We start from the raw sequence: 22913 nt of genomic DNA on the forward strand, positions 1-22913 counted from the left end.
TCATTAAAATGTCTTTTTCAATGGAGATCTGGCCAAGAGGGCAACAGAAATGGTAACAAATATAACATAAGCATGTTTTATGTGACCAAACAAAGAAGACGACTGATGAGGAAAACAGATGCAAAACAGGTCATTTTAGATTTTATACATAACCGCTGCACACATTATGTTCACTACAGTCAGTTTATCAATTCTTTTTTTAATATAAACATATTAGACATTAAAAACGATTTAGAATATTTTCACGGAGTTTCAGTATAAAGCTTGATCACCAGGGGGCAGTATTGTGAACCCCTCACCTGTGCGACATTTGAAGTTGAAACCACAGGAGTGTCGAGCGGAGCTGTAATTATAACCTGACCTCTGTAATTGTGTTTGAGCGGCGGAGGAACTGAGTTAGACAACAAGTGGAACAAATTTGGTAACAACCTGCATGAAGAGCAGCACTCTAGCATGTGTGAGATAATTGTATGTTGTTTGTGTTTTTTTAGATTACACGGTGCATGTTGCTAACTTTCCCAGCTGAACACGGCACTGCAGTTTACTCTCTGGATGTGTAAAATGTGTAACAATGGATTACACCTCAGTGTCTGCAGGAGGCCTCGTTTATTGAGCACGTTTCCTCAGCGGACCGATCAATGGACCTGCTTAAAAGCGCGTGTTGGCGGCGCTCAGGCTTGAAAGCGTTTTAATTTCTGCAAGTCAGGTTTGAGTTATCAGCATCAGCATCACACCAATTTTTCTCTCCCCACCTCACAGAGCCACACCACTCCCCAGGAGGACACAGGAATTTCACACTAATCTAATATCCTCTTCCTGACATCTAGATTTCCTCACCCTGAGTCTGAGTGCTGGCACATTTTTTATGCTTTATGGGCCAAAAGTTTATTTTGGGCCCTGGTTATTTTTACTCAGATACACAGTTGGATCATTAGAGCTGCCAGTTTGGAGTAGTTTGGGCTTTACTTTAACAAGCTTGAATTTTAAGAGTCATTATTATGCAGAAGGATGAGAAGTTCCCATCATTTGTAATTGTTTCAAACTGCTTCATTATACCAAGCGATGCCTCATAAAATGAAATATCTCACTAAGCATAACAACAGATTTCCACATGGTGTCACTGCCGCACTGAGAGTTGTAGGCTTGTTTGGTTTCTTGAAAAAAATCATGCTCCATCACTGCAAACTAAATATTTAAAGATGTGTGTTTACCTGGCATTCAAGTGTAGATTGGATGAGAATTGGATGTAATCCACGATGTTAAACCCGTCTGACACAAGGCTGTTTATAGCTTGAATTGACTTTAACCTTTCTTTTTTGCGCTGATTGTTCCATTGTTAGACATTGGTGAAATTTGGTGTCACGCTCCGACACTTGCTGCCGATGCTTTCCCTGGCTTGTTGTGCTCGTGTCTCTGCATCAAACAGAAAGCAAAGGGAAGCAGGCATCTCCGCAAAAACACCTCCTGACCCCTTATGAGGACACAAAGAGGTATGAATGTTTGCCACAAAAGCTGGTTTCTCTCCTCTCAACTCTTGTCTCTGTTTTAATTTTTCTTATCTCCCCAAGACACACTCTACCAACAACGCAGGCCTCTCCACTCTGCACTCCTCCCCGCCCCTGCCCCCAACCCCAGATCAGAGCCGCTGACCTCGCGACACACGCACACAAACACACACACGCTGCAACATATGGTACGGCCGGGACAAAACTCCACGCAGTAATTAGGGGGATGGTGCCGGACACTTGGCTCTGCTGCGGTGCAGGTTAAGCAGCGTGATACATCATCTTCTCTCGCGAGCACCATGCAAGGGTTTACCCAAATTGACAGGTACGTGCTTTTAAAGACGCTGCAGTGGCCGATGAGGGAGGACGGCCAAAGCTGTGTTGTTATGTATCCTGTGCTCTCATTGTTCTTAAGGAGGTTGATTGTTTGTTGTGGTCTTCCAGCACACTGAGCATGTTTGGGGAGTACGCAGAGGTCCTCTGCAAATAAACACTCTGTCTCACACACACACACAACTGCCATTTTCACCTTTTCTTCTGAGGTTGTGTGCACTTTATCTCTCTCGTGCAGAAATTTCAGCGCTGGCGGGGGGAGAGTGACACTTTAAATGAACGCGTTTGATGTCACGAGTGTCGCTTTCCATCAATAAATTAGTCAAAGAGAGGTGGAGAAATCCTGGGAGGCGAAAGTCTTGGTACAACATTGCATCAGCATCGGGTCTGCCACACTGCTGCTCGTGTGTGTGTCACACACCGTTATATACGAGTGTTTCAGGCATTTGAATCAGCAAGAAAAAATGTTTTTAACCACAGTCATGGCCCAGGGAGGGTTTTTGAATTCCAGCGTAAGAAACGCAGAGCTCTCCGCTTGGACGCCGCTGTCCGTCCGCCACTGCCTCAACCTCTCTCTGACAAGGAGAGGAGGAGGAGGGGGGCCGAGAGAGAGAGAGGCCGGGCAAAGCTGTGTGTGCACGAGAGAGAGCGAGAGAGGGGAGGAGGCGAAAGAGGGGGTTGGCTTTACTGTGATGTGAATGGAATAGAATCAGCGCGAGAGGAAGAAAGAGGGAGGAGGACAGCGCAAATCAACCTGCCCCTTGACTTTAACAACAGAATAGAGCCGGCAGACACACAGATCGGGAAGTGTGCGTGCGTGTGCTGCTGTTTTATTTTATTTTTGGAGAGAGGAAGAGAACATCAGACAGGAGGAACTGAGGGAGGAGGAGGAGGAGAAGGAGCCTCACCGTGGAGATAGATAGCAGAAAAATGCTGTCACGGGGAGAGAAGGGGAGGGAGTCGGCAGAGAGGAACAGGATGAAACAAGGCAGGGTTGAGCAGAACTGAAATGTGGAGGTAAGCCTTTTCTTTCCGTATTAAGATTTTACATTCACACTGCTGCCGCCCCACCACCACCACCGCCGCTAACACCCACCCTGTGTCCTCGTCCAGAAGAAGATAATGAATTCAGATTGATGGATCTGCACCCTCTGTGTGCCACATACCTCTGTGTCGGCATGCATATTGCTCTGATAGACAAACCATCCGGCCCACAGACAATGTATGAGAGCAGCAGAGATGTAAAATGATGGGGTTGGCATCATGATATCTTGCAGCTTGTCCTCTGTCTTCCTCTCTGCCCTTTGTGCCATTGCCCCCCCCCCCCTTTTTTTTTTTTTATAAATGGATTTTATTCAGCCAGCTAAGGTCTGCTGTATCTACCATTTACACATTGCATTGTAGGTTTGAATCCAGCTCACAACCTTTGTCGCATTTCATCCCGGGCCTGCCCTCCTCCCCCTCCTCCTTCTCCTCCTCCTCCCCGTCTCCCAACACTAACCCCCTCCTCATCATCTATCCTGTGTCTCTCCATTGTGCGATCTGTTAACGAGGCCGGCTCGTCTCAAAAAACAGCGCTGTGACATTGTCGGGGCGGCACTGCGAAACCTTCACCGTTAAGCGCTCCTGGCCGTGAGGGTAAGGTGGAGAGAGGAAAGAGAGGGAGACAGAGAGACGGGGGGGGGGGGGATTGATGGAGGGACACTCGCGCAGAATGAAAGAGAGTCAGAAAGAAAGAAGATGCAGGAACAAAAAAAATAAAAAAGAGGATGAGGATTTGCTCCAGATACATATTTTCAAAGACCGAAAAGCCGTCGGTCTGCAGTGGGCTGGGATTTGTGTGGATAAAGAGGATTGTGCACAGACAATGATGGAATGGAGAAGCACAACCGGGATTGGGGTGTTGTTTTCAAGGTGGCAGAGAAAATGAGGGATGCAGGAGTCAGTCCCCCCCCAACCCCCCACCTTCACCACACACACATACCATCCCCATCCTCTCCTTGCCCTCCACACCACCCTACCCACCGCACTCTCTAATTTAAGATGGGGCCGTGTGTTTATGAGACGGCAGGGTTTCAGGGGCTGGATGGGCTGCTGTAGGGAGAGAAAAGCAGGGATGAAGAGCCGATCGAGAGGGAAGACGAGCAGCAGCAGCAGCTTACATAAGCCAGTGCACTCAAAGGACGGGCCATTTAATTTACATTGAGCTGCCTGGCTGCTCATCCACTGTGGTGTTCACTGTGGTTCACATTGGCTTTTTTTTTCAAATGATAAAATGCAGCTTGACCTGACTGGATGAAAAGGAAGGATGTGCGATGACCTTAAAGCGTTGTGTCGGTGTTCCCGAACAGGAGGGCGTTATATTTTTCTACAATCTCAACTTTCTTGCTGGACAGTTCAGTAGAGTGAAACCCCAGCCTTGCAGGTATTTATCGCGGCGAACGATTAGGATGTCTGCATGAAGTGCACCGGCATAATGGTGCTCACAGCGTGCAGCCTGCTCATACAACTCAGCTGCAGATGACTTTTTGTTCTGCTGCCATCCACTGCGTCGCACTTACGGCGTATCGAGGCAGCGCAGTCCTCGGTGTGGGCCATGCCCACAGGATAAAAGTGAAAAAGGCCCCTGTCTATAAAAAAAAAAAAAAGAAATCTGAATGCGTGTGTGTATTTTAAAAGAGCAGTTGCGCGGAAGTAAAATGCCATTTCAGAGGATGGCAGCCCTAATGTAACCGGGATCCTTTGTGTCTCCTTGTGGTCTGTAGTTTGCTTTCTGCTTGGCCAAATAAAGCAAAATAAAGCACCTGCTGCGTTTACTGCCTCCTCTGCAGAAAGTGTGTTTTCTGATGTGAAACTCACTCTGTTGGTAAAGTAGTGGAGCAGTTAGCATCAGTCGCTTTTCATTAAGCAGATCACCACAAATAACAATAAGTCTACCTGCTGCAACTTTGGAGTTAGAGCCTTGTAATGTGAGTGAAGGCGGAAGATCTTTTGAGAATTCATTTATTTTTGATACTAGGAAACAGTGCAGATGTATTTTAACCCCCCCCCCCCCCCCCCCCCACACACACACACACACACATACACACACATGCATGCCATAAATTTTCTAGCACTTTAAAAAAAAAAAGAAAATTGTTACATCATGGCACTACTTTATGATTAATCAGCCCTCACATCTGCTGCAGTTGATTGGCTAATTATCTGACTCAGCTCCAGTTCTGTATATGATGACATCCAGAATATGAGCACATTATGGAGTCTATTTTGGCCTGGGCCCACTTGCTGCCTTTATGAAGTTTGTATATGTATTACATTGGTTATTTTACACATTTGATACGAATTCTCAAATGCTAAAAGCGACCTTTAACCTGACACTTTGTTCTTGGCCGCCCTCATATATAGAAAATGAAATATCCACAACCAAAAGCAGACAGCGAGCAGGCAGCTTTCAGCAGCCCTGACAATGTGTGTGTGTTTTAATGCGGCACCCTATGTGTCCTTTCCCATGAGAGGCTTCCTCAGTGGGACTCATTCTGTACCCGGTTGAGTAGCAGGGGAGCAGAGTCGCGGGAGACTCTTGAATCGATCGGCCCGTTTTCATTTCCTGAACCAAACAAGAACCAAGAGAGCTGGGCTCTGTACATGTGCGCGTCATGTGGATGCAGAGCTGTCAGCTTCTATTGTTCCTTATTGGCGACGCCATAAATTTGTCCTGCTCTCCTTCAGCTGCTGTTTATACCAACCGTCTCCTCTGATAACAGAAACAGTATAGCCCATGGTTTCAGGTTTGCTTCATACTGTGTTCCTGCTCAGAATTAAACCACGATGCCTGAAGTGACTCTCTTGTCCACACAGCAAATAGATGACAGTTCTCACCTGACAGCATGAATGCTGCCAAAGTGTTACTTTGAATTCGCTCTGCACCACAAATCACCCCCGTTTGATCAAAGTGATTTTTATCTGGTTTTGCACTCAGTGAGAATCAGATAAACATATCGCGAGGTTACCGGGCAGATTTTGTCCTGGTCTTACTCAGCATTATGTCACTCCGCTTGTTTTGGAGCCATTTTGCATGGCTACACCCCAGCAGGCTCCCTGTGGGTGCTCAGTTAGGAAGGGCTGTCGGAGGTGGAGACTTCCTCACATCGGATGGCAGGATGCCGGCAGCATTAGCCACAAGGTAGATCCGCTTAGCTCGTGCTCTCTGCTGTCACCTGCTTACTGCTGACCGGTGATCTCCTGCAAGATCAGGCCTCTTTGGGGTTTTTTTTCCCCTAATTTCTTTTTTTTTTTTTTTGTCAAGGCTTTTGCCCTTCTCCACCTATTCAGCTGCACAAATAGAAAGCGGCATAATAAATGTTGGAGAATGACTCATGATTCACAGCGTCAGCTCAAGTAGGACTGCACAATTGAGATAAATCAGCATGACAAATATTCAGGGACAGCTTTACCGTCTGGGGAGTCAATCCTCACGGGCTATTGTCTTTTTGAAAATAAGCATCGAAATACCTAACTATTAAAACGGTTCCCCCCTGTGATTTCTGCTGCACGCACTCGCATGTGCATGGGACAATTTTGTTAGATTTTCATAAATACACGAGGAAAATTTCGAGCACTTTCAAAACCCCTCACAAAACCCATCAGCTTTTTGAGTGTGAAATCAAGGTCGAACTGAGAAATTGGCCCTTCGTGTACAAAAAAGACGTAATCGCTGGCGTTGAATCACGCTTTAGACCTTTTAAATAAATGATGTTGTAATTGTTCTGATGGGTATCATGTCTTCTGTGCAGAGAGAGGGAAACAGAGCTAGGCATGTCCAACAACGCGCCCCTGATGTAATAGTCCTAAAATATGTGGAAGCTGCTATCTTCATGAGACATATTTATGTAAGCATCTGCTGTTAACACAGCCCACATGAATACAATCCCACTTTTTACTCCGTGTTGTGAAATGCCCCCTTCCAGAAATATATATTCAAGCTCATTGTACCAAATCGCAAAGTACCTCTCTCAGTTATGTCATACATACATTAAACCATTAAGCGGTGCAGTGGCTCCTTCTCATTGTTCTCATTGCTATTACAGGAGAGAAGTGCACTCTGGGGTATTCAGAGCCACTGAAAGCAGACCAGGAGCAACCATTCATGCTCGTGCCACGTCACTTTCATCGCCGCATTCGGTCGATAGAGATCAAAAAAAGCAGAAAACATTTTTAGGCTCCGATAGGAGTTTAAAAATACCCTCATAAGGTTTCTATTTTGGGGATGATACTTGACGTATTAGAGATCGCCTCTGTGTTTGTTTCAGGCTGAAGAGGCTCTTTGCGCTGTCACAAATTTGAGAAGGAAGTTGCATTCTCGACCGTTTCATTTGCATGTTAAAGGCAAATAAAGAAGTAAAGAGCAGTTTGAGCAGGTACCTTAGAGCTCCACATCGTCTCTCTGTGGGGCCCAGCAGCGACCGCACGCAGGAAACTGAGAGATGTGACCTTAGAGGCGTAGTTTAGAGGGTTTTTTTGTGTTTAGCTTCTGCCACATTTCAGCTCATTCTAGGTAAAAAAAAATGTCCCTTGCAGTAAAAAAGGAAAGAATTAGGGGAGAAAATACACTCTACATACTTTAGATTTAAGCAGATTCAGTCTGTGGCCCGGTGAATCACCAATCCCCATTACTGCACACTTCCCAGAATGCACAGCGTGCATTTTCATTCACAAGTGGAAAGCCACAGATGTACGGAACATGTTCTCTGTTTTGACTGTACCCTACGCACATAGCATCACATCAAAACCCTTCAGTAAATGATGCGCTGTTTGCGTCATCGTACTTAACATATTGGTGCATGAGCTACTCTTTGCTTCCTTTTTTTTCTATCTAGGTCAGAAAGTGCCGTGACGCTGGTGCAAATAAAACAAGTGCCACCAGGCAGTAGTTTGGCTGCAAAGTGCAGCAAGGTAGCCGCAGTGTTCACATGTGCAAAATAATAGTTTGTCAGCAGGGTTTGGCTTCATATTTTCACACATATGTTGGTCTTCTTTCTAAGTAGCTGCGTTAGCATCAGGACGAAACTTTGCTTTAGAATATTTGGTCTAGAGGTGCTGGTTGAAGGGAATCCACCACTGTACAGCTGTGACATTTACATATAATGATGCTCATAGCTGTGGATTTCTTACAATATTGAAATATTTTAGCACAAAAGACAAATCGTATTATCTAGGGGGAAATGGAAACGACAACTCCCTTGTGTGTGTGTTTTGTTTTTTTTTCGGTACTTTGGTCGAGCTTGATTTCCGTATCGAAGACGTCGCTACACAAGCAGGGAGAATGGCCTGATGTGAGGCTTTACAGATGCCCGCGCGTCTGTGAGAGACATTAGTCTATTTCTCCAAATAATGATAGCAATTTGTGTCCTCTGAGCTCATAATGAGCGTAGATGGAACCAGTGTAGCTTGTAAGCGTGATGGCAGCCATTTAGACGTGGCCTTTCCTCACTCCTGTACCCCGAAGTCATAAGCAACACTTATTTAGAGTGAGTGAAGACGGCATTTGGTTCGATTTGCTCCAGTAAACAAAGATGTTGAGCTTAAAACGTGTGATGAATTCAGGGCATCGGCATTGCAGCTATTTTATGTCTCTTTACAGCAGGGACAGTGAGGAAGCAGAGGATGTCGGAGTCTCTTCCTCTGGAAGTAGACAGTGTACAGTTACTCTTCAGCGTGCCTTTAAAGCAATATTGAGCAATCTCGTTTCCTCTGCCTCAGAGCTGGTTGCACAGATGACGGAGGGGTAACAGTGAACCGTTGAGCCTCAATATAATAGATACAGTCATGAAGCTGAGGGTCAGTTCCTTTCTCTGTCACACAAACCCAGGCACACAGAAACGGGGCATTTGCAGGGGGACAGCTGCTCTTCCTGTCTCTGTGTGGACAGCGTGCAACATCTATAAGGACACTGTTTTATAGAGTCAGCAGACGCACACAAAGACACACATGCTCTCAAAGTACCTCTCGCATCTGTGCCTTAAACTTCTCTGCCTTCGTCTCTCTCGTGGTGTGCCACAAGGTGTATTTTCAGATTTACAGGAAGTGGCAGTGCTCTGCCAGCGCGCAGAGTTGATGTCATGGCAAATAACATGTAAAACAATAGCATGAGTTAAGTATCTTTATTTAACTGTGGACAAACAGCACCACAGTTGTGATAGAAAGAAAATTTGTGCATGAGAGTGAGTGAGTTGTGCATTGCGCTGTTTAATACAAGAGGAAGTTCCTGTAGGTTCTAATACTATAGAAAAGGCTTTTCGGAGCATACTTCCTCTTTGCATTTAGGCGGGCAATTAAAGTAATGGAAAATGATCACCAAATGCAGTGATTTGTGAAACTTTCGGATTTGTACTTTCTGCTCTGACAGCCTCTTCTTCCATTTTAGCAGCTTGTTTTTCAGCTTACAAAAAAAAAGAAAGAAGAAAAAGAACTGAAACTGGACGAGACGCCACTGGAGTCACACGTTAGATGACCTTAACCATACTTGCTTACTGTAAGAGACGAGGCACGTGTACAGAGAGAGAAGTCGGGCGCAGTCTTAGATTTAAAAAATAAAAAAAATCATAACAAATAAAGCTCCAGTGATTGCTGTGTGTGTGCGTGGATGTGGATGGACAAGGGAGCAACCAAACAATGAATAATTAACATGGTAAACCCTCGCCCCTTTTTACCCCATCCTATTAATAATGTAATAGACTCATTTTCTCCTTGAAGTATGAAATCTGTTAAATTGTGTTGAGTGGCCTCTCTATCTATAGAGTTTAGAGGAAATCTGTACCTCTATATATAGTCATAACAAACAGTGCAGTACAGCAGAGCTGATGCAAACACAAACGACAATTCACTCTTTTTACTTATTGGTCATTTTGCAGGGGAGTACATTTAAGTTCCCACTGAACTAAGTACACCCGACAGAACAATAAAGCAAGCAGACAGTCTTGATGTCATAGACTGTAGGTAAAAGATGGATGTAGTGACTATGACCTCATCTACTGATTTCATGAGCCTCGATTTCAGTATTCTGGCTGTGGTCATGTTGGTTTCTTACAGCAATATGTTGAAGAAAGAGTGGTGCTAGCAGGTTCGTTAAGCAAGCCACATACATAGGTTCTATGGGCACAACGCACAGACACTTGCACAGCAAGCCATAATATTGTTTTGTTAGCTAAATTAACATTTTTTAAAAAGGCACCACCACTGCAACCACAATTATGAGATCAAGTTTTATGTCCTTTGTAGCTCAAGAGACCCATGTCATCTCTTGTGCCAGGCAGTGAACTTGTTTGACTTTTATCTTGTCTCCCTCCTCTCACCCCCAGCTGGTTGCAGCCCCTCACTGAGCCTTGTTCAGCCGGAGGTTTTTTTTTCTGTTAAAAGGGAGGTTTTCCCTCCCACTGTCGACGTGCTTGCTCACAGGGGCTTGTTTGATTGATTCCTTAGTTTTTTCTCTATTGTGGGGTCTTAACCATACCCGACCTACGGTGGCCCCTTGGAAGTGCTCCAGGACGCTTGGGGCAGTGTTGAGCTCGATTTGCAAAATAAACAGCAAGTTTGTTGCAAACACATGGACTTGGATACCGGCGGAAAACACTGTCACTACCCGATCCGTACCGGAAACCCGATCGGTACCCCGCATGCGCGAAAGGTGCCTACTTCCGGTCGAAGCGATACGATAGTTTTACGATAGTTACAGGTATCTGTTAACATATTAAGAATAATAAGTATCTCTTAAAATGTTTCCAATAATGAAACATTTCAATATAATGTAGACAAAAACGAAAAATAAAAAGATAGTTACGGATCAGGACTCACCGATCCTTACTGCGCATGTGCAAAGTCGGACCGTACAAATCGGGTCTACCCGATCCGTACCGCGCATGTGCAGTGGTTTTCTTTTTCTTCTGTTCGTTTAATGAGTTTACTCCCCAGTGTACGAGGATACTGCCACCTGCTGACCGAGCGAATGAACCCTATTGTAAACTGAATTAGCGTCATTACAAACGTGTGTTAAATTTGATTTAGTGATAGTCGAGTGTGTTTATGCTTGTCTGTGTGGAGAGGATTGATTGGAATAGTGATGATGATGTCCGCTATCACTGTCAGTTGTCAGTAAACACTTAATCTGGCTGATGAATCTTCACATGACATATTACAAAGTCTGTATTATTAACTCTGTAATTAGGCGCCATTCTTCTTATTTTACGGCGCTGTTGTTCAATCGGGGAACGCTCTCTGTTGAGGAGAAAAGCATAAATTTGTTTGTAGACGGATTATCCATAGTTTAAATGTCCCGGTAGTCGAAAAGGAGGCAGAGCTGCTGAGAAATGCTAGGAGCTAACTGGGCACTAACCGCATCATTCAAATATATTGAATGTTGCAATGTTGGCAAAGAGAGGAAGTGACGTAAGATTTGCGCATGTGGGGTACCGATCCGGTTTCCGGTACGGATCGGGTAGCAACAAACACCTGCAAGGATAGAACAACCATGCTTTATAAGAAAAGTAATGTGCAAACTGTTGTTTGTTTGATTTGTTTTTAATTACTATGAACGTTTGGTTTATGGTGGAGTCAAATCTGACGTTAGCTAACAGTCAGTGTGCTTTGCTCAGAGAGAAGCTCAACACTGCCCCCAGCGTCCTGGAGCACTTCCGTTGTGTTTTGGAGTTAGCACATGCTTCGGAGTTTGTGCGTGTTTTGTCTCTAGGGGCCACCGTACCCAACAGTTGATGTGATTTGACGCTATATAAATACAAGCGAACAGAATCAAATTGAATTTATTTCTACTGAAACTTTTAACATTTTAACATGAAAGTCCATTGGAGTTTACTGGCTCGTTAAACCAGCCTTTAGCGTCCAGTTGCAGAACTGCATTTTTCATACTTTGTCACTCATGCTTCAAAATACCAGATGCAGTCATTGCTTTCTTGTTGAGCCGTGACACTTCGATTGTCATGAAGAAAATAATTGCAGACAACAACTCTGACTAACCACTCTCCTGTCAGCATCACCTTGAAGTTCTGCAAAAACATAATAAAAGCAAGAAAAAACAATTCTTTCATTCCATTAGCGATGATGGATGTATACTATCAAAGGCAGAGCTGCACAGAAATTTTCTGACAGGCTCTGACAGGTCATACTTGTTGGCTTGAGTACCTGTGTCACTGCAAAATATTGCTCACAGTAATGGCAGATGTATTTCTTTTGAGACTCTTCAAAAACCTGCTGTTTTTCTTGTCACCTTGATAGCTATCCTCTTTGTTAAAATCGGCCCATTGAGCACCAGGTGCCGACAGGAATGGAGGCTTATGTGTCTTTGGGGACCAATAGCTGAGACGGGCATTTGCAAAACTGTTTGAATTAAAAAGAAGAATAAAACACATCACAACAGAACGAGAGTGCATCATCTACTTAGAAGCCTCTGGACTTGGCCCAGTTCACTGTTTGCAGTGTGGTAGTGGGTCCATGAGGAAGATTGAGGAAGCCGGAGCAAGTGTTGGGCATTAGAGTGAACTCATTTTTTGAATCAGGTCCAGCCACATTAATACACATTTACTCTCTTGAAAGCACTGCAGCTGCTCCGGCTCGATGTCACATATTTGGAGGCAGAGCAGGAATGCAACCTGATCTCAAATGTAGCAGGACTGCGAACGATCAATAATGAGAGTGAGACTGAGCCTGGCTTTAAATTTCCCCAAATCAATCACTGTTAGGAGTTGATTTAGACCTTGTGGTTAAGAATCAGCAAGACAGCTTTTAACTATAAGGATAGACAGTGGTGTTAGAGGAGCTGTCCTGCAAAGCTGGACACTTTCTAATAGCTGCCTGAGTCAAACTGTGTGTGTCACTTTATGGTCACATGTCAAAACAGTGTCTTTTGAAAGACTTGCATGCATCTGTGGCGACAAGTGTGGTGTTTCACAACTTCAGCTTCGTCTTTGAAAGATGCCAAGCACAGAAAGAAGTTGCAGGTCGAAATGACCGCCACAACCTGACGCGATGGAGTTGATAAGCCTGCAGTAACTTTTGCCACTGATCAGATCTAATTGCTGCTAAGCTGTTAAGCTGATTGCTGCAGCTTCACCCAAAGGGAAACCAGATCAAATCTCTATCGTCTTGATCGGGAGGCTATCTTTTTTTTCACGGTCAAACGCTTCCAATGGCCGCGCCATCGGCGGTAATTACGATAAAAGCACATGAGCTGAAGGTTGAGTCACTTTAACAAAGTAAAAAAAAAAGTGCTCATTCACTCTGCAGTGTGGCAGCCAGTCTCCAATAAGTGTGGTGTACAAACGATGACGACACACATCCTCTCGGAGTTCAAAAGTCACTCGTCTCTTCCTGTTTCACAGGACGTAGACTCGCATGAGCCGGTGCAAAATAAGTCAAGCGGCCGTGACTTCCCCAAAACGGTGCATGTTTAATTTGACTCTCCTCTGACTTCCGCGTGTGTCCTAACGTTGTACACAAGAGGCGCATTAACCTTGTCCTGGACTTAACACGGACGTGGTACTCACCTGCTGTCATCAGTTAAGCCAGCCAAGCCCAGAGCAGTAATGGTCCTTCAAAGCCCATCTGGTGCACTATGCAAAGACAGATAATACTTAAAGATTTTGACCCGGTCAGGTATGTTTAAAGAATAATTCTCTTGAATAATTCGCATGAATGTCTGATGAAAGTTATGAACTGAAGTATATGTTTCTTCTTTTTCTTAAAACAAAAAATCAGTTTCTCCCTTTAAATGTTTAAACTTCAGATATGACGAGGAGGTCGAGCCTCAGTGTTTGTGCCTCAGGTTTCCACTTCCCACTTGTAAGATGAGTGATGGACCGGGGCTCGCGTCTTTGTGATGCAAACTCGATGAACACAGTTAAATGCTCCACTCTTCAGTACAACAGTTTCGCAGCATGAAAATTAGAATCCGTACTAGTATGTGCAATAAAGCTAGAAGATAAGTTACGTTTTCAGAAGCTTATTTTATGACAGGAAGTCTGTTCACGTTCCCCTTTCGCTTAAAAGTTTCAGGTTTTAATTTTTGCAACAAAATCAAGAGCCATGGGTGGAAGCATTACTTGGCATTAAAATAAACTGTTTTAGCATGCGTAACACGGAGATCATTACCGTCCAGAGGCCGAGTTCTGAGACGCAGTATTAAACACTGCTGTCTGCATGTATTATTAAGTTTCTCAGGGATGGAGTCTGGCTCATGCATCATGAGAGTATCTGCAGGAAAAAGCAGGCAGCAGCCTCCCAGTGATCTTAGCAGATGCAATGGAGCTTCAAAAAAAATCTTGGAGAGCATGAGGTGCATGCCTGGGTTATACGACTGAATATATAACTAAATAGAAAAACAAAGAAACTGCAATCATTTTTATATATTATTTATATAGGACCAGTTCCAACCAGCAGTTTTGGATGATAGGCAGGAGAATGAAGCTGCTGTTTTCCCTAATTTGGGATGACAGAGATCACGTGTGGGGAAAAGTCAGTTTAAATGGCAACGCAACCAGATCACGAAGGTGTAAATCATGACCAAATCGTATTCTGTGCTCTTTATTGATGCCATTTAATTCAAACAGTTGAAGTGGTTTGCGCTAGCCAGCCCAGACAGTTACGGGTCAAGTTTCTGGTAATGTGGTGGTCGAACTGTGGCTTGGAGAGCATCGGGGGAGGTCAAGCATAGTTTCCAGCAACTCCTGTGTCATCTGACGTAGGCTAATCTGTGGATGTAGGCGCGTTTGTACATATTTGGAGTAGATAGCTGATGTGTCATGCTACTTGCTACATCTCCACGGACAGCGACTTGCTGTTTATCCTTATTGTGTTAGAATATGAACGACATCGTAATGATGGCATCAGCTTTAGCCTTTTTCTAGTAGCAACAGCATTGTTAGGATATTGGATCCTCTAGTGCTAATAGATTTTAAACCAGCGAGATACAGAATCATCACATGCACATTTACAATCAATGTACAATCAGCTGTACTGAAAGCTTTTGAGAAAAGAGCTTCCCGTTACTGTTTATTGTCTCAAGCCTAATATCCTAAGTTATTTTTTATTGCACCCTCAGTCAGTCCTGCTATTATGAGATGATCCACTTATGGTCATATTAGAGTTTGGTTTAAGCCAGACTGATATTTGCTCATAAAATTGCTCAGCTTGGTATATCCTGGGAAAACATTAAGCTGGTTATCAATGATTTGTGCCGTAGCAGTTTATGTGCATGTAGCAAAAAAAAACAACAAAAACATTAAAAATGCAAATAATGGCTTCCTAAATATATTAAACAGAAACTTGAGGGGGCTGGGACAAAAACAGCAGTTCCTCTTTGCTTTGTACTTTTTCACAAGGTATATGACGCACTTCTCTGTCGTGGTTACACACAGGACAGTTTCTCTTCAGTGACTTCAGAGAGAATATGTATTTTTGACACCAGTGTGGCTCTGTTGAAGATCTTGTTGAAGACGTTTTGTGTTCAAAGGTAAGAAAGGGACTGATTTGCTTTCAAACAGAAAAAAAAATCGTGAGGTTTTACGGGTTTGGAAAAATTGGGGGGAAATATAAACCTAGAAATTATTGGAAAAGTAACGCAGGTCAAGTTGATGAATACCCAGGTAACCGAGTGTGCATATCAGTTAAGAGCTGCTGGAAAAATAATTATATTGGTATGTCTGAGGAGACTCACCTGGTCAATTAATGTTGATGCTTCTTGTCCGAACATCAGAACGTCAGACTCCGTTGAAGCTGTTGCTCTGATTGGGATATAACGTCTGGCTTCATGTGGAACACATATAAGGCATGGCTTGAGAAAGACCAGGACCTGGACTCAGGATGGATGAATCATCCGCTGTGTAGTAAAACACTTAGCAAAGAATTTGAGAGGCAGCTAAAAGGGCCAAGCCACAGAAATAATGGCTCTACTCCATCTCCCGTGGTCAGTGCTACCCTTTCACCCAGTGTCAAACTAGAGACTGTTTTTGGGTGCTGTGTCTATAAATTGCAGTTGCAGAGTTACTGTGGCTAATTATTCCTTTGACACATGTGAAGTCACCCCACTGCCTGGTGGTGGCTGAAACCCACAATGAATCTACTGCTTCTTCAGGATTTAGACTTTGATTGGAGTTAGTTTCAGGCTTGGTTCACTACATCCAGAGAGTCTGTCAAATAGACAGATTCATTACCCTTCTGGTATCTGGACTAATCATGGTTCCATGCATAGTCACCCCTAGAGGTTCATTCTGAACTGCTAAACACACCCATCATGCCTAGTAAGCACTCGGGGTCAGGACAGTGTTAGCAGGTGACACAACTTTTATTATCTCATTGCAACATGGGCTCTGAAGCTCGTTAATCATTATTACAGGGTATTTTAATTGACAAAAATGAGATTTTTTTAAAATTTAAGATGCACTGTATTGACATGGATTGTGCATTCATGCATGGCCAGTTATCTTGGCAAATGTATGGAAAAGGCAGGCATTTTTTTTAGTGAACGTGTATATCAGCAATGTTTGAAACATTGCTCTTTTGCATGAAAGAAACTCTGTACATTTCCGTCAGATGTAGAAAATACGCCCGTGTGAAGATGCGAATCAACCAAATCGGCCAAGTTCGGTGCCATTTTTTTTAAAGCTGCTTCCAGTTCAGTTCTGTCTGATTATGATAGCAAAACGTTGCAAAAGCAGAACACAGATCTCTGCTTATGATCAGTTTCAGGTAGTCCAGGACAATGGGAACCTATGAGGAACTACAGCAATCATTTGGAGAAGTACCTATAAATATCCTAAAGATGAGCTTTGGGAACGCCCATTTAATATTTCTGGTTTCATGCAAAAAAAATATGAGAACTAATTTGTGGTAAATGAGTTGTGACATGTATTTGGTACAGAGGTGCACTGCATATGTGTAAAGTAAGTTATTGTAATCCTAATAATGATTTAACAGCATTTTAACAAGGTCACCACTGCGCGCGTGTGTTCTTATTTATGGCAGATGTTAAGCAGCTGGCGCACTGTGGAAAACAGTCACACATTGTGATGTGTTTGCAGATTGAGTGTTACCGTAATATTTTGTAATGTTGTTCGATTTTGTCAAAGCTGCAGCATCGAGACAAATCGTGGGATGCACAGATGGGTTTTGTTGCTGTGCAAACTGTCGCTTTTGTAATCCTGCGGCCATCACTCTGATACACGTCTATGTATGCGACACCTACTGTATATAATGTCTAACTTTCATTCTTAAAAACTGAGAAATATGAATCCCATCAGTCACAAATATGTTTTGATTTTATGAAAGGAAGTCGCAGCATGACAGCGTCCACCTTGTTTTCCTCGCTGTAAATAAATAAATAAAATAATAAATAAAACTGTATTTATATAGCTTTCTAGACAGAATCAGAAAGTGCTGCACATAAGATAACAAATAATAAAAGGGTAAAACAGACAATATAAAACAGGCAGAAATTGAACCAAAAACAGTTTTAAAAAGGTGAGTTTTGAGTTGTTTTTTAAAAACAACCACTGAGTTCTTAATGTACGAGGGAGAGAGTTCCACAGTTTCGGGGCCACAGTGGCAAAAGCCCTGTCACCCTTAGTTCTCATCTTAGTCTGTTTTATAGCAAGTAAGCCCTGATCAGATGACCTCAGGGACCTGCTGGGGACATAGGGCTGTAGCAGATCAGAGATGTAGGGAGGTGCCAATCCGTGCAAGGCTCTAAATGTCAAGACCAGGATCTTAAAATGTACTCTAAATTCAACAGGAAGCCAGTGTAGCTGAAATAGCAATGGTGTCACATGTGAATACTTGGAGGTTGTCTTGTTCTTATAGTTTACCATACATTATGAACATGAGCGTCACCAGTCGCGGGCTTGTTTGACAAAAGTGGAGCTATTTCAGTAAACAGGGTTGTTCTAAAGCTTCGTGGACTACGTGCCACGTAGAGAGGGTGGCACCAGGCAGGTTGCTATGGAAACAAGGACTGATTCATGGTTTGAGGTCCCGAGAAGCTCAGGAACATGTGAATTTTTACAAAGGGCCGACTGATAAGTGTCCAAGTTCAACCAGCACTGTGTGTTGGTGGAGAGAAGGAGTGCTTCTGGTGGACCTCAGGCATTCAGATTGTTGTTGGAACAACATGAAAGCAATCTGCGATTTTTTTTAAATCTTTCTTTTTCCAAAAACAACCTGCTGCCAATAATCTACACCCCCACTCTGAGACGGTGGAGAGAATTGATTGCTCACACTTTTTCAAAGCATTGTGAAACATGCAGATGACGCTGCATGTAATGATTGCAGATAGGCATAGACGCAGATCATTTGTGCACGCATAGGTGTTGAACATCTGAAAGTTTCCAGGAGGGAACATGAGCAGGTTTTTAATGTCAGAAGCTGCAGCACTCCACACACACAGAGGCAAGCAAAGCGGTTAACTGGTGCTCATTGTCAGATCAGGAGTCTCGCATGAAAGAGAGGAGTATGGCAGCTTACTGGGGGCCTAATTAAAACAATACTATAATACTAAAATACAGTGCAAGCAATATCCACCTTTCACAATTTCAAAACAGAAAGTAAAACAGCATTTAACAGTTCATTTACATAGATTGAATAAGCTCTGCGGTAGATGAAATTCAGATGGAGCAAAAACCCCCTTATGTAATGCAGCTACACTAAAACATCAGCAGGCGCATTTGATGTCAGTGTTTTTAAGTTCAAAATTAAAACATGAGGACAGCTCGTGGCTGTTGTTTTCCAAAGGAACAATGCGCTAAACAGAGAATGATATTGAGTGAACAGCACTTTTGAAAATTCAGGAATTGTATTTCAATTTTTCAGTATTAGATTAAGATCGTTGCGTTAATAAAGTCCACTCTGGGCTTCCACGGGAAACCCCGACTCAATCAGAGGTGCTAAAAATGAGAAGACTTTTGCCCCTAATTCAGTACTTCACCGTGCTTTCTCTTTCCCATTCCAGGCATGCAAAATAAGCGTCTTCACTCTAGTTCAGACAGATATGAAAGTAATATTATATTTACACATAGGCTCAGTGTGAATGAGTAATATGTGTAACTATCTGTAACACTGTTACAGATAGTAGCCAGCCGTAAGGATAAACATTTACGTACACACAGAGCCTCGAGGCACAACAGAGAATGCTGAGGTCACGTCTTTGGCTTGTTTCTACAAAGTTTTGGGGATTAAATAACCTGAGGAGAAATTTACACTTAGAGTGTTTACAGATGGTGATTGCTTTTAGGCTGGATTAGAAACTTGAGGATATTCCAACTAAATATACTTAAGTTAATGCTGAAAACACAGCATGTTTGTCTGAAGTAGTCATCGAGAGGTGTGCACATAACGCAGATTCAGTTTTTATCAGTAAGAAATCACAAAACAGCTTCTGAAAATCTATGGCAGCTTGTATTATTAGTATATTATTAGTTTATAACACAGTTCAGATCAATGATAACATGTCTATAAAACATATTGTCACAATAATGGAAAAATAGGCACTGAAGGCAATGTTGAATGTGTTCCAATGAATGATTTGTTAGAATAAACAATAATAGAGAAGTCTAATAATCATTGTTTCCCCTTTTTCAAACCTAGACACAATCTCCTTTAGAGAGAACTTCCTGCTCACAGTGCTCATATCGATGATATAACATGACCTTCACGATCATTAGCATATCTTGACACGCGAGCAAAGGAACAAATAAATTTGATCCTTATTCAACGTTTGCTTTTTTAAAAAAATGCATTTTTAGCGCCAACGTTTAAACTGCACGTTGATATTTTCTCTTTGGGTGAAAAAAATCAAGCGAACGTGAGCAGCAGCAAGGAGGGGAAACCAAGATTTCTTGTGACTTCCTCACCATTTGGCATATATTTGTGTTGTGTGTGTTTGTGTGTACTTGTATTGCGCATGTTGTGGGGACCTAAAATAGTTTACACAATCACGCTGTGGGGACTCGACCCCTTTTCGGGGACAAAATAAAAACCTCTAGGGGGGGCCGGGGTTAATGCAAGTAGCGGTTAGCGTTAGAGTTGTGAGAAGGAAATGAATGTAAGTCAGTGTGATGTGAATGTGAGTGCGCTCTGCACCGCTGCACCTGCTCTTTAGGCTGCAAGCTCGATAGAGGAGATGGGTGCTTTCAAAAAAACTAGACAGGAAGAAGCTTCATACCTTATTGAGAGCGACAAAAAGGTTTCAGCTTGAGTTGATTGACGTCAGTTTGGTCCAAAACAGGGTGCGAGCAACAAACGATGACACAAACAGGCTGATCTGTACCTAGGACAGAATCCACTTTGACGGTAAGTCGGCTTTGTTGAAACAAAAAAAAAGATGAATTCTTTTAGGGCTTAAAAACAGGGAAGCACTCTACTTCATTGTCGTTTTCTCAAACCCTCTCGACTTTCAATGACTCTCAAAATAGTGAAAGTAATATCTGTCGCAAAACACGGCATTTGCAGTTATTTAAAATGCTTTTTGTTGTCCATACTGACGTATTTATGTATTTGAATACTGGCGCGGGAGTGAACTACAAAACTGTTTGGTGGTGTGCGAATGCACAGTGTCGGGGTGGAGGGGAGGTAAGAGACACGGCGTACACTTATTTCGCTTGTATGCTGGCACATTGTCAGTAAGCCAGGAAGGACCCTCCCCTGTGTTAATACTGTCTATTGTGAGCATGTGCGGGGTGGATGTGGTGAGTATTAAGTTTGCTATGGAACTATTTAGGGAAACTTTGGAACGGAAAGTGTCTAAAGGAAAGAATAATAATGAGGGAAAACAGAAAACAGAGGTACAAGGCATTACTCAACAATAAAACACACGTCAGACCTGCTTACTGCCTTATTGTTGCAATTCAGTACTTGTTTATCAAATCTTTTTCTGGTGAGCTGCTACGGGCTGTATATAAAGCTGTTGATTGAGATTATATCAGTGTGGGTAAAATGTGACTTATATTTTTCTTCCTCTTCTTTTCTGTACAGGTTGCCGGTGGATAAGACCGAAAGAGAGGCCGCAGGCACTGAAAGCGTGCACACGGAAGGACGCTGTGTTGATACATAGGGAGCCTCTCTTACTCAGAGGACAGAGAGTCAGGCTCCAGTGATGATCCTCACATCCTTTACAGGAAGGAGCACCCCGCAACTGGAGTACCACCTAAACACACATCTGCACACCTGGATGGACCGCTGCAGAAAGCAGGAGCACTTTTTCGCGTGTCTTCATCTTCCACACTTGGGAACGTATTGACAGAGTGCAGTGTCTCACACAGCATCTGTGAGAGCCCGAGAGTGGAGAAGAAGGTCAGCCTTCGTAAGTGGTGTGAATGAGGACTGAGTTTGCTGCTTTCGCTCAGTGTTCCCATTTCACACCAGCGCCATAGAGACCGGGACAACAATTTAACTGGGAGGGTGGGGTTAGCGGGAAGCCCTGGAGCAGAGTGGAGAAAATACCGCTGGACTGGAGTTGGTTTGTCAGGTGGACACCATGCAGTCAGACGACCTCTTCATTCGCAAGTTTCGCCGTCAGAATCAGCGGCCGCCTATCGCAGCAGTCAACTTTGACCCCAAGAGGGAAACGGGTGTAGTGGAGTGGCCGCCAAGAAGGGACGGCGATGGGGCCGAAGCGGACAGCCTCACCCCGAGCCGCGCCGGGTTGACCCTGCGGTCCATGGGCCGGGGGCACATCATGCAGAGAAGTAACAGCGATGTCACACTTGGGGACTTGGACTCCTCTGGGAAGGCGGGGGGAAAAACAGCGCGAGCGGTTGGCGAGAAGGTGGATGCTGGGGTTCAGGGAGACACAGGTGTGCTGTTACACAGGGAGTACGGCAGCCTGTCATCACTCGAGAGACAGACTCAAGCCCAGGAGCCAAGAGCAGATGACCAGGGACCCCTGAGTCCAAGTGCCCTCCGCTTCAAAGACCCTTTCCTGCTTTTAGGGCTGCAGGGACACCCTCCAGAACCCGATGGATACTTTCGAGGTGTTTGCACGGTGGATGGCCCAAAACCCGTTAAGCCACCAAAGCCTGAAGGTCTTAGCAAAAAGTCTAAACCCACGACCTCTCAGGTCCCTCAACCAGTTCCATATGACAACATCGGGGGCGGAGCCTGGGTGAGGAGCTTTGCTCACTATGACGTGCAGAGCATCCTGTTTGACCTAACCGAGGTAGCCACAAACAGAGACAGCATTGGACGGAAAAAGAATATCACCTCAGGGGCTTCAGCTGCCTCCCAGCCCCGTCCCCTCTCCCTGTCCACCCCATCCTCACCTGCGCAGGGCGGGGGTGGCAGCACAGGGAACGCAGAAGACAACGAACAGTCAATGATGCTAGATGAAGGTGATGGCAACGATAACGAGCTCCTCCTCAGCTGCCCCCACTTCCGCAACGAGACTGGAGGAGAGGAGCAGGCGGGCCTGGGTCGATCCCAGGGAAGGAAAGGACTCTGGTCTAGCCTTCGCATCCCCAACGATGCAGTTTCGGTTCTGGAAGAGCCCAGAGAGAGCAATGTGCAGCAGCAGGGCAAGAGCAACTACTTCATAGAGCATGCTGATCTGGGAGCCCATTACTATCGCAAGTATTTCTACATGAAAGGTACGTGTCACAGTGTCAAAGGATTACGATCAATTACTTTTCAGCTGTTCCCTGTTAAGTCTAACACTCACCAAGATTTAGGAATTTTCCCGTCCTTTGTAGGCCATGTGAAATTCATTCAGTCACTTTTTTATGCTTTTTATTTTAATTTAGCCTTTCCTTGTGAGTGTTTATTTATATGAGTGTTTACTGTGTGTGTTGTGAGTAATAAAGGGTCAAGAGCCTTCAGTTTCCCTTCAGTGCCGTGGGTAGGAGTAATTGCGCCTGAGTCACTGATCGGATGGCTATAATAACAATTTTATAAACGCTTTATAGATTTTTTAAATTTGGTTTTGGCTTTATTTTCAGCAACTGTTGAGTTCGCCATCATATAGGCCTTGTTAGGAAGAGGTAGAGTCTTCTGCTTAGAGAGGTGGTTTAAAGTAAATATTAGTCACTT

At 43.9% G+C, this 22913-nt stretch overlaps 1 protein-coding gene across 2 annotated transcripts in view; it reads left to right on the forward strand.

The window, feature by feature from the left end:
- Nucleotides 1-1655: 1655 nt before the first annotated feature.
- Nucleotides 1656-22913, forward strand: part of sipa1 (signal-induced proliferation-associated 1) — a 38163-nt gene continuing 16905 nt past the window's right edge. Inside the window, exons 1-2 of one of the 2 annotated variants that reach the window (XM_006802221.2) lie at nt 1656-1830; nt 20865-22474. In XM_006802221.2, coding sequence (XP_006802284.1) covers nt 21367-22474 — 1108 coding nt within the window. In that variant the 5' untranslated portion in view covers nt 1656-1830; nt 20865-21366. Of the gene's footprint in view, nt 1831-2546; nt 2856-20864; nt 22475-22913 lie in introns of those variants that run through there. The other variant, XM_006802222.2, reaches the window with a different exon arrangement.

The sequence above is a fragment of the Neolamprologus brichardi genome, chromosome 10 (assembly GCF_056152115.1).
Source record: "Neolamprologus brichardi isolate AB-2024 chromosome 10, ASM5615211v1, whole genome shotgun sequence".
NCBI classification, from domain to species: Eukaryota; Metazoa; Chordata; class Actinopteri; order Cichliformes; family Cichlidae; genus Neolamprologus; species Neolamprologus brichardi.